The sequence below is a fragment of the Sorex fumeus genome, unplaced genomic scaffold (genome assembly GCF_029834395.1).
Source record: "Sorex fumeus unplaced genomic scaffold, SorFum_2.1 ptg000045l, whole genome shotgun sequence".
Lineage (NCBI taxonomy): Eukaryota > Metazoa > Chordata > Mammalia > Eulipotyphla > Soricidae > Sorex > Sorex fumeus.
The window spans coordinates 3,288,565-3,302,602 of NW_026606102.1; the positions used below are offsets into that span (position 1 = coordinate 3,288,565).

Sequence of the window (14,038 nt, forward strand, 5' to 3'; positions counted from 1 at the left end):
TCTGACCTGGGTTCAATTCCCGGCCTTCCATATGGTCCCCCAAGCCCACAGATGTGATCCCTGAGTGTCATGCCAGGAGTAAGCCCTGAGCACTGCCAGGTGTGACCACCAAACAACAAAATATATATTTTCTTCCATTTGAGCATTTTCAATGAGAGGAATAATAATACTGCCGATTACATTCAGGAATATACCAGTATATCCAAACATCCCAACCCATGAAATGTTTCTGAACAACTATTCAATGGCTATGTGCTAATCCTGATAAACATTCTGTCTGCATCTGCATTTCCTATATTTATACATCACTTCTTCAGTGAACTCATTTCATCAAAGAGCCCGAAAATTCAGGTAGAGCAAGCTATAATCAAAAGCTGTACTTAGAGGCCAGCCGGGTATCCTAGAGGAAAGGGCAGTTCAGATAGAGAAGGGAGCACCAAATAAAGGATGTTTGGAAGATCCTCCAAGGAGGGAAGATGCATGTCAGGAGTAGACTATGGACTGAACATGTTTGCCACTCAATGCCTCTTTTGCAGACCACAACACCCAAAAGGAGAGAGAGAACACAGGGGATTGCCCTGCCACAGAGGCAGGGGGGGTGGGGGGATGGGGGTGGGAGGGATATTATCCATGGTGGTGGAAAATGGGCACTGGTGGAGGGATGGGTATCTGATCATTGTATAATTGAAACCAAAGCACAAAAAATTGTAAATCTACAACTGTAAAAAAAAAATAAAATAAAATAAAGGAAAAAAGAAAAGCTGTGTTTATGCCTTTGAGATGGAGGTGAGATTCAGCAAATGTCCCTAACCTCTCTAATGAAGCAACAATTGGAGATCAGGGGAGGGGAGGAACAGTGTCACTGAAAAATACTGGCGTCACTCTTGACTCCCCTTCAGCTACAGAAAAAAGGAGCTTACGTCTCTTCTCCGGTCCCCTTAGGTAGCCCTTCCATTTTTTATGATCCACACAGTGTGATGAATCAAGCTGCAGCTCTTAGGCAACGTACCTCATTGGTGGCCTTCAAGGCAAAGACTGCCTCTGTGTCAAAAGGATAAAAGGCGCTTCTGTATTCTACTTGACAACAGCCAGCTGTGGATATTGTCTCTGTGGATTGAGGGCTCACATCCACACAAATGACCCAGCATGGAGCGCTCAGAACTGTTAACTACTATCCTTAGAAAGTACTCATTGCTTCGTCATGAAATGATACTGTGATACTGATTCAACATGGTACTGGCAATTTAACTCCAATGGAATCATGCCCGAATCTACCAAATACAGATAAAAATACCTTTTTTTTTTCTCAATACAGATTCCCCAGGAAGGGACCATGGGTTACGTACTCACATGGTATTGGCTCTCCCTAAACTCCCGGAATTCTTTTTGTAGCAACAAGTAAGCTGTGCTGTGCATGCTTGGGCACCGAGAGGTCTTTCAAGCGTCTGCACTCTGCGGAGGGGCCAGGGCTTGTCTCCAGCCCAGTCACTGACATGAGCCCTGGAACGCTGCGTGAGCCCAAGAGAAGCGACCTCTAAGTTGGGCGTTGATCCTGATTTTTTTTTCCCTCCGGATTCTGCCAAAGGAGAACTTCCAGCGGGAAAGCGCAAGTGCCTTATCTGCCTAAGGCCAACCTGGACACGAACCTGTGTCCGAACGGTTTGTAGATCAAAGTGGGCGTGAGAGGCTTAAGGTAGATGTAGCTGGGCCTGGCTTCGCTGTTCCCGGGTGACCAAAGTCCCAGGGGGGCCAGAGGATGCCATCGGTTGCCAAGCAACAGCCCCCCCCCGTGGGAAACCAGAGAAAAGGGGGGTGGAGCTTAACCTACCTTCAACCAATAGGCGGGAGGGAAAGGTCCCCCGAAGCGGCTGCAGCCATTTAGAAGCACCAATGAGACCGTCTTTAGGGCGGGACCACCAGTACCTTCTGCCTCTTGGCTCAGCCTAAGAGGGATGGAGCCATCCCGTTAGAGGTTGGGGTGGGAAAGGGTCAGCCTAGGCGCTTATGCCAGACCTTCTTACTCTGAGCCTGTAAATGATCCTTCCTCTTCCTCTGAATTTCAGAAACCATCTGATAGAGTCTCGTGAGTACAGGTCTGCACTTAATACCCGCCCCAGTCCCAGTTTCTACATCTTTCTTTCTTTTTTCCTTTCCTTTCCTTTCCTTTCCTTTCCTTTCCTTTCCTTTCCTTTCCTTTCCTTTCCTTTCCTTTCCTTTCCTTTCCTTTCCTTTCCTTTCCTTTCCTTTCTCTTTCTCTTTCTCTTTCTCTTTCTCGCTTTCTCTCTCTCTTTCTTTTTCTTCCTCTTTCTTCTTTCTTTTTCTCTTTCTCTCTCTTCTTCCTTTCTTTTTCTTCCTTTCTCTTTCTTTCTCTCTCTCTCTTTCTCTCTTTCTTCTTCCTTTTTCTTCCTTTCTCTTTCTTCTTTCTTTCTTTTCTTTCTTTCTCTCTCTTTCTCTTTCTTCTTCCTTTCTTTTTCTTCCTTTCTCTTTCTTCTTTCTTTCTTTCTTTCTTTCTTTCTTTCTTTTCTTTCTTCTATCTCTTCCCCCTCTATTTATTTTTTCGTATTTGTGCCTGTCTCCTGATGCCAAACATCTGATGAATTTTAAAAGTAATTTTTAATTTAGGCACAGTGGTTTACTGTACTGTTAATAGTAATGTTCCAGGCATAGTACCATAGTACACCACTTTTGGTCCCCAGGCCTCCTCCATCCCACCTAGCCAATTCAATCCAGTAGGCAGACTCTAAGGGTCCGTTATTGTAGGATAACATTGGTCTGTCCTTTCTCTTTTGCTACAGGGAGCTGAGGTTTATCGGGTTACACCCATCACAGTGCTCCCGAGTCACTCCCATTCCTTTGCTTATCTGTAACCTCTTTCTTTGTACCCTGCTTCCCCAACTGACCTTTTCCCCCTAATCAAATTCTGTTAACTTGTAAGGTCAGATCCTTCCTAGGACACTGGACTTGTATTCATAAGTGAAATATTGCTTTTCTCCTTCTCTATGTCCTTTTGCATAGTTTGCTCTAAAGCAATGTCCTTTTTGTATAGACACAGAAGGACAGTTAATGCTATGCTTTTGTAACTTGGGAGTTAATTGAGTCTGAATAATATTCACTCCTGGGCATCTGTTTTCTTGATTTAAGCCTCGGTTGCCCTTACTTCCTACCACCCCAAAAGCAGGGTCCCAACGAGGGACTGGATAGACCTAGGGCAAGTTATGAGCTATCCTGTCATTGAAATGGGCCAGGCCAAAGTGCCATAATACTTAACTTTAAGTTAAGAGTATGATCATGGACAAATTCTATCATGATCCAAAAAGTAATGACTAGACTAGGACTCTCCTCGGGTTAGAAAAGACTAATCTGGCCTGAGCACTGTAGTCTGAGATCTATAGTGAGATGCCCCCAGGAGAGTCACCCTATAAGATTAATGTATCTCTTATTGTGTCCAACAAAATGACTAATATTATGAATGTTTATATGTTGGACTAAGGAAAGGAGAAACACACCCATAGATGGTATTTCGCTATTGAGTGTGTCCTCCTGCTGAATGAGAGTTTGTCCTCGAAGAAGCTTCCCCTGAGGGAAGGATTTTACTTCTGTTGATTATATGACTACAGCTATGTGTAATTGTTACCTCAACCCCTCATGATTTGGGAGATAACTAAGGCTGTAAGAGTGGGCTGGGGAGAATCAAAGGGAATCAGGGAGAATTCAGGAGAATCCAGGAGTAGTATGAAGGAGCAAGATCCAAGAGGAGGATCAAGGGGTTTGGGGAAAGGGTGGGGGAAGAGGAATGGAGACAAGATTGGAATAAACTGCAACTGACATCAACCAGCCTGGCCCTCGCTTCCTCCTTCTTGGGCCCCTTGCCATTGGCCGCCCTCCAGGGTGAAGTGGCCAGAGACCATTGAACACAGGCGGTGAGAGAGACACTGAGGTTTTCATAATGTACTTTTTGAACACACACATTATCACTGGCCATGGTTTGTTCCCTTATTATGTTTCTTTATACTCTACATATGCAGAGACCATTCAGTCATGGTTCGTCCACCCATTGACTCAGCACCGATGAGATGCATCTCCAGTTCTATCCAAGTAGCAGGGAAATGCAAGATTCCATCTCTTTTCACAGAGAGGCAGTGTTCATTTGTGAATACTGAACACAGCGTCTTTATCCACTCATCTGTAATAACAGAATCTTAACTTATATAGCAAGTTACCTTTCGTAATATGTTTGCACAGTGTAACTCTATCATCAACTCCGGTAATCATCCTGGAGAATATTCCAGGAACAATGGAGAATTACTTAAGGAATCACATAGATACCCCATTTTTTGAATGGGTTTTTTACCCAACTTTTGTTCTTTCTATCTCATCAGTTTTGTTGCTCAACACCAATCCACAGACTGACAGTTGAAAACCACTGGCATAGAATGAAGTGCCAGACACTTAACCATCCCTTCATCCTTCCTTGCCCAATTTTTCCTTCACAATAACTTTGCCCAGACTCTTTGTGGGATTCTTTTTTTTGTGATCCAGGGGGCCCTCTACTTACCTCCCTGTTAGTGTTTATTACATTCTATCACAACTGTTTTCCTTATCAGACTATTATCAGTTTTTCTTGTGTTTAGCTATCAGTGTGAACCTCAGAAGCTTTCATCAACTCACACACTTGTTCAAAGTGCTTTTTTATTTAACTTTTTAATCACTATCTAATGACTAATGGTAAACAGTAACTTAATCTCATGCTACATTTTCTTTTGAGGGGTACACATGGAGGTGCTCAGGGTTTACTCATGGCGGTGCTCTGGGTATCATATGGGATGCTGAGGATCGAACCCAGGTGGGCCTCATGCAAGACAAATGCCCTACCCACTGTGCTATCACTCTGACTCCTTGTGTAATTTTTTAAAATTAATTAATTAATTAATTAATTTTTTAATAGTGAGGCACCATGAGGTACAGTTGCATACTTACACATTTTTGTGCTTGGGTTTCGATTATACAATGATCAAACACCCATCCCTCCACCAGTGCGCATTTCCCACCACCTCGGATCCCAGCATCCCCTCCCCCCCCCAGCCCCTATCCCACCCTGCCTCTGTGGCAGGGCATTTCCCTCTCTCTCCTTTTGAGTGCCATGGTCAGCAAAAGAGGCATTGAGTGGCAATCATGCTTGGTCGACAGTCTACCCTCAGCATGCTCTCCCATCATGGGTGGATCCTCCCAACACCCTTTATTTGGTGTTCCCTTCTCTTTCTGAGCTCCCCCTTCCCCTAACATGTGTGGTTGTCCTCCGGGTCATTGAGTAAAATTCCTGGTACTAATCTCTGCCATACTTGGGTGTTAGTTTCCTATTTTGTTACTTTATGTTCCCCAGATGAATGCAATCTTTCTATGTCTATCCCTTTCTTTCTGAGTCTGAGTCCTTGTGTAATTTTTAATTGAAGTAGCACTACAAAAATTTCAGGGCACATAATTAAAAATCAACTTGTAGGGCCGGAGAGATAGTATAGGGAGTAAGAACTTGCCCTGCACATATCCAATCCTGGTTCAGTCCCTGGCTTCACAGTCTGAGAAGCATAACCACAAGACAATCCTGAGCACAGGGCTAGGAGTATGTCCTGAGCATTGCCAGGTGTAGCTCACCCCCATCCTTCCCAAATCAATATATATGAAAGGGATGAAGTTGACATGTTTATTTAGTCATTGTATGGAAATGGAATATCAATTCAATTAGTTCATTCACATTTATTAAGCACCTACAGTATATGCTGTGGAACAATTCAAATGAAGTGGATTGCACTTCATTTGAATGAGTAGTTCCAGAATGCAATAAACAAATATAGGGAGGAATCAGAGAGCTAGCACATCAAGTAAGGCTTACCAGCTAACCCTGTGCTACAACCCGCTTCCAGCATTTTGGGTGGTCAGCTAGCCCTTGGCACTTAGTGTCCAAGCAGCACTGCATTCTTGGGTCCTCACCCTGAAACATAATTATGAGAGCTCTATCTTCTCTTCTTGACCTCACCTTCCATTTAGTATAGCGAATTTTAGTTTTAATAAAAGTTCCAGATACTGAAGATTCAAGTTTTACTATACTTGAGATCTTCCTTGAAGAAGCTTTTTATCCACCTCATACTGCACCCACATTTTTCTCAACAGTAACATGCAGACAATCACAGTGCCTGATTCTCAGGATCACTGTGGGACTTAATACCTGCTAAACACTAAGCCACTGGATGGCTGAGAGTAGGTGAGGGTCAACCCCTGTGACAACCATGTGCTGGGCACATGATGATAAGTGCTTGACAGGCATTAATCATCCTGAAAAAAACAGTCTGAGATGGATACTGCTAGGAAACTGTTTTCACAAATGTAGGAAATGGAGACACAGGACCCCAGTCTGTCTCCCCTCGGGTCACACAGCCAGGGTCCTGTGGAACCTGACTCTAGGTTCTAAGCTTTTCTCTTTTTCGTTTTTAGGAGTCCTCCCAGGGGTGGTCAGGGCCCACAGTCAGTATGAGGGACCAAGCATTGCAGTCCTGAGTATTTCCTGGACCACACCCAGCCGTGCTCTGGGGTCTACAGGGCTGCACCTGGCCTGATAAGGGCCCCCCATCCCCCAGGATGCCAGTGGTTGAACCCAGGTAAGTTGCTTACAAAGCACCAGAACCTCTGTACTATCTTCTGCCTAGGTTCATACTTTTAACTAATAGGTCATGGTGTGGTCCAATAACCTGGAGCTTTTAGCCTTCTCTAATAAATGATGGTTAGTTACTCTCACTCATTGTCTTTGTGTATCTGTGTTTTTATTTTATCGCATCTTATTTGGACTATATGTCTGCTGCTTAGCTGTCCAAATTTCCTTCCACAGAAACAAAAATGCAAGACAGTGAACGAAGGGGCTGGAGTGATAGCACAGTGGGTAGGGCATTTGCTTTGCACACGACCGACCTAGGTTTGATCCCTCACATTCCATATGGTCCCTTTGTGCGCTGCAAAAAGTAATTCCTGAGTGCAGATCCAGAAGTAACCCCTGAGCATCACTGGGTGTGACCCAAAAAGTAAAAAAAAAGAAATGTGGAACAAAGGCTGTAGGAAATAGTGACTGGCATGACAGATCCAAGATGGATCTATGAGCTAATTTACATTCTGTTCTTGTCAGGAACTCAGTGTGACTTCTCACAAGTGGAGGGTATTTTCAGTATGCTGGACCAAGCCCCTAAGTCCCCCAAAGCCCCCAAATCCGACCCATGAACTTTGTTTTGTTTCAGGGTCACAACCAACTTGTGCCCAGAGATTAGTCCTGGCTCTGTGCTCAGGGATCACTCCTAGTGGGCTTTGGGGACCATTCAGAGTGCCAGGGATCAAACCTGGGTTGGCTACATGCAAGGCAAGAACCCTACCTGCTGTACCATCTCACTCAATTCCCCTTTTATTACTTTTGTACTCTCAGACAAAGATCACTGTCACTGTCCTCTGGTTGTTCCTCAATTTGCTCGAGCGGGCACCAGTAACATCTCACAACAAATTGTGAGACTTGTTGTTACTGTGTTTGGCATATCAAATATGTCATGGGTAGCTTGCCAGGCTTTGCCGTGCAGGCGAGATACTCTAGGTAGCTTGCCGGTTCTCTGAGAGGGGCGGCGGAATAGAACTCGGGTCAGTCATATTGGCCATTTGCAAGGCAAACGCCCTACCCGCTGTGCTATTGCTCTAGCCCCAGACAAAGATAAGATTTGGTTTTGGGGTCACACTCAAAGGTCTGCTCAGTGGTTCATCATGGCTCTGTACTTAAGAATTACTCCTGGCGGGTTCGAGGGGCCATAGAGGTACTGGGGATATGACCCAGGTCGACTGTTTTCAAGACAAATGCCCTACTGTACTTGCACACAGCTGCATGCTGATCTTTTTCCACTAAAAATAAGCCTAGAGGATTGAAAAGATAAGCATCATCTTATTTTTCTTGTGCACAGAGAACACTGAGATGACCCCCAGTTCTCCATCCCTTGCATAATGCCCAGGGCTGGGGAAATGATGGGCAAATTAGATAGCAACATTGATTTTTTTTCCTTTATTTTATTTTATTTTTTTTTACAGTTGTAAATTTACAACTTTTTGTGCTTTGGTTTCAATTATACAATGATCAGATACCCATCCCTCTACCAGTGCCCATTTTCCACCACCATGGATAATATCCCTCCCACCACCATCCCCCCATCCCCCCTGTCTCTGTGGCAGGGCAATCCCCTGTGTTCTCTCTCTCCTTTTGGGTGTTGTGGTCTGCAAAAGAGGCATTGAGTGGCAAACAAGCAACATTGATTTTTAAAAAGGGAGATTAGGGGTCAGTGCAGTGGGTAAGGCACTGACCAATGTTCAATCCCTGGCACCTCACATGGTCCCCGGAGCCCCAGCAGGAGTAATTACTGAGCACAGAACTAGGAGTAATCCCTGAGTACTTCTGGATGTGACCCTCAAACAAATAAACAATTTAAAAGGGAGATTGCCTTGGTGAGTCTGACCTTGCTGGTGACCATTTTGGGGCTGTCCCCAAATTTAGCAATTCAAAACAGGAGGAGAATTTTAGATGAGGCTCACAGCCTCTGAAACTGGAAGAGGACACACAACAAGGAACGTGGACTGTTTCTGTGGCAGCATGCTGACATCCAGCCAGAGAACCAGGGTCTCTCTCTGGCCACTCCAGGCCACCAAATCTGGCCACAGCTACCTGAGCTTGAAAGAGGATTAGAACCCAGACCAATCTTACCTGGTGAAACTTGAGCTAAGTCCCTCAGTCTCAGCTTGCTGGGATCTGATCAAACTTTGGGCTGCCAACTGGGTACTATTTTAAGGTGCTTTGTGGTACTTTATTATACAGTAATAAATACCATGCATTTTTTATTTGGGGGGGCGTCATACTTAGCAGTGCTCAGGGCTTACTCCTGGCTCTGTGCTCAGGGATCACCCCTAGTGGTGGCTGGGGGGAACCATATGCAGCATGGGGTCAAGTACCTTAACCCCTGGACCCTCTCTTTGGCCATAACTGATACATTTCATCTGGAGTATGCAGCTACTGCCGAGATCACCTATGTGGAAAAGGGTCAGTCACTTACTGAGCTGGCTCAATTCTAATTCAGTGTGTGAAGACGTATTGGTAAATAGACTTTCCCATGGATAGCTTTGGGCGGGGTTAGCTGATGAGATGATCACTGACATTTGCAAACTTATGGGGGCCATCTCCCGTGCTAACAATCAAGTGCTCCCCCCCCCCCCCGCCCCCGACTTTGAAAACACAGTTCTTTCCTCTTCGGATTCAACAGATGTTTTCGTTTTACTCAAACGAAAAGGCTGTTTTTCTCATCCACCAGGACTATGTACTGGTACAAAGTGTTAACCTCGTTTGAATCTGAACCCCCATCCTCCCGAGCAGGAGAAGGCCGAGGTTCACCAAATGTCAGCTCAGCTGAGAGAAGTGTTTTAAATCATATTTTGACATCGGTTACACTGTTAACCAGAAAATGAAGTGCGGCACATATGCTTCTAGTAACTCTGGTTTCAAATGATATGATCCTTTCTTTGTCTTGAAGACCTTTTGATGTGCGTTCCCAATATTGAGTTGCTCTGCTTTTAATAATCTTATATTCCTTCCTCAATATAAATGTCATGAAAAATACTGAATGCTAATCTTTGGAGATCAAACAGGAAGAAAGAGGTGGGTAGCACAGTTCGGGCACTCAAATTCCTGAAATTTCACATTGCAATTTTTTAAAAATTTCAGCTTATAAAAGCTGAGGCACCAAGAAATGATTGGTTCTCCTTTTCTCTTTTTCTTCCTTCCTTCCTTTCTTACTTCCTTTAAAAAAAACTCAGGGTTGGAGAGATAGTACAGGATTTAAGGCATTTTCCCCTGTGTGTAGTCAACCCAGTTTGATCTTTGGTACTGCATATGGTCCTCCAGCATCTCCAGGAGTGATTTCTCGGGGCAGAGCCAGGAGCACCTCTGAGTACCACAGGGTGTGGCCCCAACCTCTCCCCTCCCCACAGAAAATCAGTCTCTACCTGCAAGACCCCCTGAGTTGCAGAAGCCACTCAACCATATGAGTCAGCCACATACAAGGCCAGGCAAACTTTCTACCTCCTGTACAATTTCCCCAGACTTATTTGACTTTTTTAAACCTATTCACAGCACTCACCCCCAGGGGTAACACCAGGATTTTAACATGGGAGAATCAACTTGGAGGGCCTGGGAGGAATGACATATGGTTTAGGGATGGTTGGGGGATACGACTGGGAGCTGTTTTTTCTTAGTATATGTTTAGTAGGGGTGGTTTGAAGGGAGATGATGGGAATTACTGAGGGGCAAAGTCCGTCCTACTTCACTGGTACCCAGGCTGGGTGTTCTACATGAGTTCAAATACAATAAGGATCTAAGCAGAATATTTTTGTGCTCAGAACACTTTACTATATTAGAAAATAATGTGTTCTGGGGTGGGGGGCAAAGCTATAATACAGTGGGTAGGGTGCTTTCCTTGCACATGGCTGACCCGAGTTTGATCCCAGGTATCCGATATGGTCCCCAAGCACAGTCAGAAGTGATCCCTGAGCATTGCCAGGTGTGTCCTCAAAACAAAACAAAAAGAAGTGTTCCTAATAAAACTGTTTAAAATAAATAGCACTGCACTGTCCTCCCATTGTTCATCGACTTGCTTGAGTGGGGCACAAGTAACGTCTCCATTGTGAGATTTGTTACTGTTTTTGGCATATTGAATACATCACCGGTAGCTTGCCAGGCTTTGCCGTGCGGGTGCAATTCTCTCGGTAGCTTGCCTGGCTCTCTGAGAGGGGCAGAGGAGTTGAACCGAGGTCGGCCCAGGTTGGGTGCATGCAAGGCAAGCGCTTTGCCACTGTGCTATCGCTCCACCCCATAAAATAAATAATAGCAAAATAACAGCAATATTTCCATTTTTGAGCACCTATTATGGGCTGATGACTTTATCATCTATCTATATTTAATCTTATTAACTGCTCAGATCAACACCAAAAAACAGTAAAAAAGAGGTCAGCATTGAAATATGCCCAGAATCCCCATGAGAATGAATCATTCTGCCCAAGAAAAGTCCCAAATTCTGGATTTGAAATATATTTATCACTTTCAGATCATTATAATAAAAATCTCTTAAGTCAGCCAGTGATATCACTATTGGCATCTATCCCCAAAACACAAGAACATGAGTTCAAAAGGATATATGCACTCCTATATTCATCCTGCACTTAGTGCAATGGCCAAGATGTGGAAACAACTCAAAGGCCAACCACAGATGAATGGATCAAGAAGTTGTGGTGTGGAGCCAGAGAGATAGTACATTTGCCTTGCATGTGGCTGACCTGGATTTGATCCCCGGTATTTCATATGATCTCCCACAAGCACCACCAGGTATCATTACTGAGTGCAGAGCCAGAAATATCCCCTAGCATTGCCAGGTGTGGCAAAAAACAACAAACAAACAAACAAAAACCTCCACCAAAACTAAAACCAAACAGCTGTGGTGTAAATGCAAAATAGAATACTATGCAGCTCTAAAAAAGAACAACATGATGCAATTTGCAGCAACATGGATGAAACTGGAGGATGTCATGCTGAGTGAAGTCAGAAGGACAGGGGCAGATGAATACTGATCTCTCTCAGGTATGGGATTTAGAGATACACAGCAAAGTGGCAAACAGAGGCCAAAGGCAACATAATGGGAGAACTGTTCCACACAATTGATTCTGTGGGGAAGGAAAACAAGAAGGAGGAGGGTTGGGGTCCCTGGGGGAGGAGATGGGTGCATTGGTAATGGGTGTGGTATAAGAATTATGTATATGAGAAACCATTATTAATAATATTGTAAATTATAAAATTCAATTAAAAAATAAAATGTGAAAAATGTCCTAAATCAGGCCTGGGAGCTAGCTCAAGGGTTGGAGCAAATGCTCTGTAAGTGGGAGGCCTGGTTCAATTCCCAGCACCACACAGTCCCTGGAGCACCAAAATGGGAGTTGCAACTTCCCCCAACAATGCCCTCCCCTCTAATTTCTTTCCCCAATAGAAACAACCCCCTCAAAAGTAAGGCAAAGAGATTGGCACATATCCAAAAGAACAAGAACAACCAGTACTAGAGTGGATGCAGGGATAAAGAGATTCTCATATACTGCTGGCAATAATGCTGACTAAAGGGAATTCCAGCCTTTCTCGAAAACAATATGGACTTTCCTCAAAAAACTAAAAACTAAGCTTTTATATGACCCAGCGATACCTCTCTTGGGGATAAACCCTCGACGCTCCAAAACACAACGCATAAAAGCCATTTGCACTCCTATGTTCATTGCAGCACAATGCACACTTGCCAGAATCTTGGAACAACCCGAGTGCCCGAGAACAGATGAGGGTAAAGAAATTATGGTATATCTATGTAACAGAATACTATGCAGCTGTTATGGAAAAATAAAGTCATGAGATTTTCTTATACATGGATGGACATTTCATGCTGAGTGAAATGAGTCAGACGGACAGACATGGAATGGTTGTTCTCATTTGCAGGGTATAAAAAATTAATATGAGAATAATATCCAAAGACAATAGAAAGGAGGGACAGGAGGATTGGTCCATGGTAGGAACTTGGGATGACGGGCGGTGGGGGAGAGAGTGAAGTTAGAACAGAGAAGGGACCACTATGACAATGATAGTTGGAAATGATCACTCTGGATGAGAACTGAGTGCTGAAAGGAAGTAAATAGATATGGATGGTACCCTTTCAGTAACAGTATTGCAAACTACAGTTCCTAAAAGAAAAATAGGAGGGGGGAGAAAGAGAGAGAGAGAGAGAGAGAGAGAGAGAGAGAGAGAGAGAGAGAGAGAGAGAGAGTCTTTTATAGAGTTAGGCTGGGCAGGGGCAGGAAGAAACCCAATCATGAACAACTTTGTAACTGTGTATTTCAGTGATTCAATAAAAAAATAAATTGCACTGCACTGTCCTCCTGTTGTTCACTGATTTGCTTGAGGGGGCCCAGTAACGTCTCCATTGTGAGACTTATTGTGACTGTGTTTGGTATATTGATGTTTTGCATATTGAATATATAGTTTGCCACACTTTGCCATGTGGGCGAGATACTCTTGGTAGCTTGCCGGGCTCTCCGAGAGGGGCGGAGGAATCGAACCTGGCTCTGCCTGGCTGACTGCACACAAAGCAAACGCCCTACCGCTGTGCTATAAGAGTTCACCACCCCTGGCCTGTCATCAGTCCTGGCTTCAGAGCTGTCGTACAGAGCTTACCTGAGTTCAGGCTTCCTGAGAAGTTGTTTCTTTTTGTCCCCAGCTCTAGAGGTCAGGCCATGGTTGCAGCACAGACCCACATCAGCTGAGAGGAAGGAGAAGGAGTAACTTGCAAGGCTGGAGTTTCTGAGTGGTTTCTTGCGGCAGTCGGGCAGTATGAGCAAGACAAGCCATGACAAACTCTAGTTGCAGAATGAACTTTGGAAGTTCTTGTAAGCGTTAGGTCCTGCATGTCTGTTTTAGTTTCTTGGGCTGACTCACAGTAAATTTACCTAGATGAAGCCACTGGGGAATTTCAGCATCTCTATGTGCTTTAATGTGGAGATTAAAAAGAAATCCTTCAGGGAATTGCGTTAGAATGGGTCCCACGCAGGGCCAGAGAGATAGTACAATCGATAGAGGACTTATCTTGCATGCGGCTGAGCCAGAATAGATCCCCAGCACCCCAGATGCTCTCCCGAGGCCTGCCACAAGTGATCCTTGAGCGTAGAGCCAGGTGTGGCCCCCAACAACAACAACAACAAAATAGCCCCACGGATATGGGAGCTCTGGTCTGAGGCTCCGGGACTCCGCAGTGGCTAAGGAGGGTCTGCTGGAGGATGGAGCCCGACACTGATAAAGTTTGAACACCTGGTTTGGGTGTCTCTAAGGCTGGGAGCGCGTCAGCATGAATCTCTGGCCTACTGTAGGTCCTCCTGTTGTTGTGTACCTGTGAGTTTACAA

At 44.6% G+C, this 14,038-nt stretch overlaps 1 protein-coding gene across 1 annotated transcript in view; it reads right to left on the bottom strand.

Annotated features, from left to right (window-relative positions):
- Positions 1–1,416, bottom strand: part of UBE2U (ubiquitin conjugating enzyme E2 U) — a 31,015-nt gene extending 29,599 nt beyond the window's left edge. The window contains exon 1 of the mRNA XM_056122205.1: positions 1,351–1,416. Coding sequence (XP_055978180.1) covers positions 1,351–1,416 — 66 coding nt within the window. The remainder of the gene's footprint in view (positions 1–1,350) is intronic.
- Positions 1,417–14,038: the final 12,622 nt, after the last annotated feature.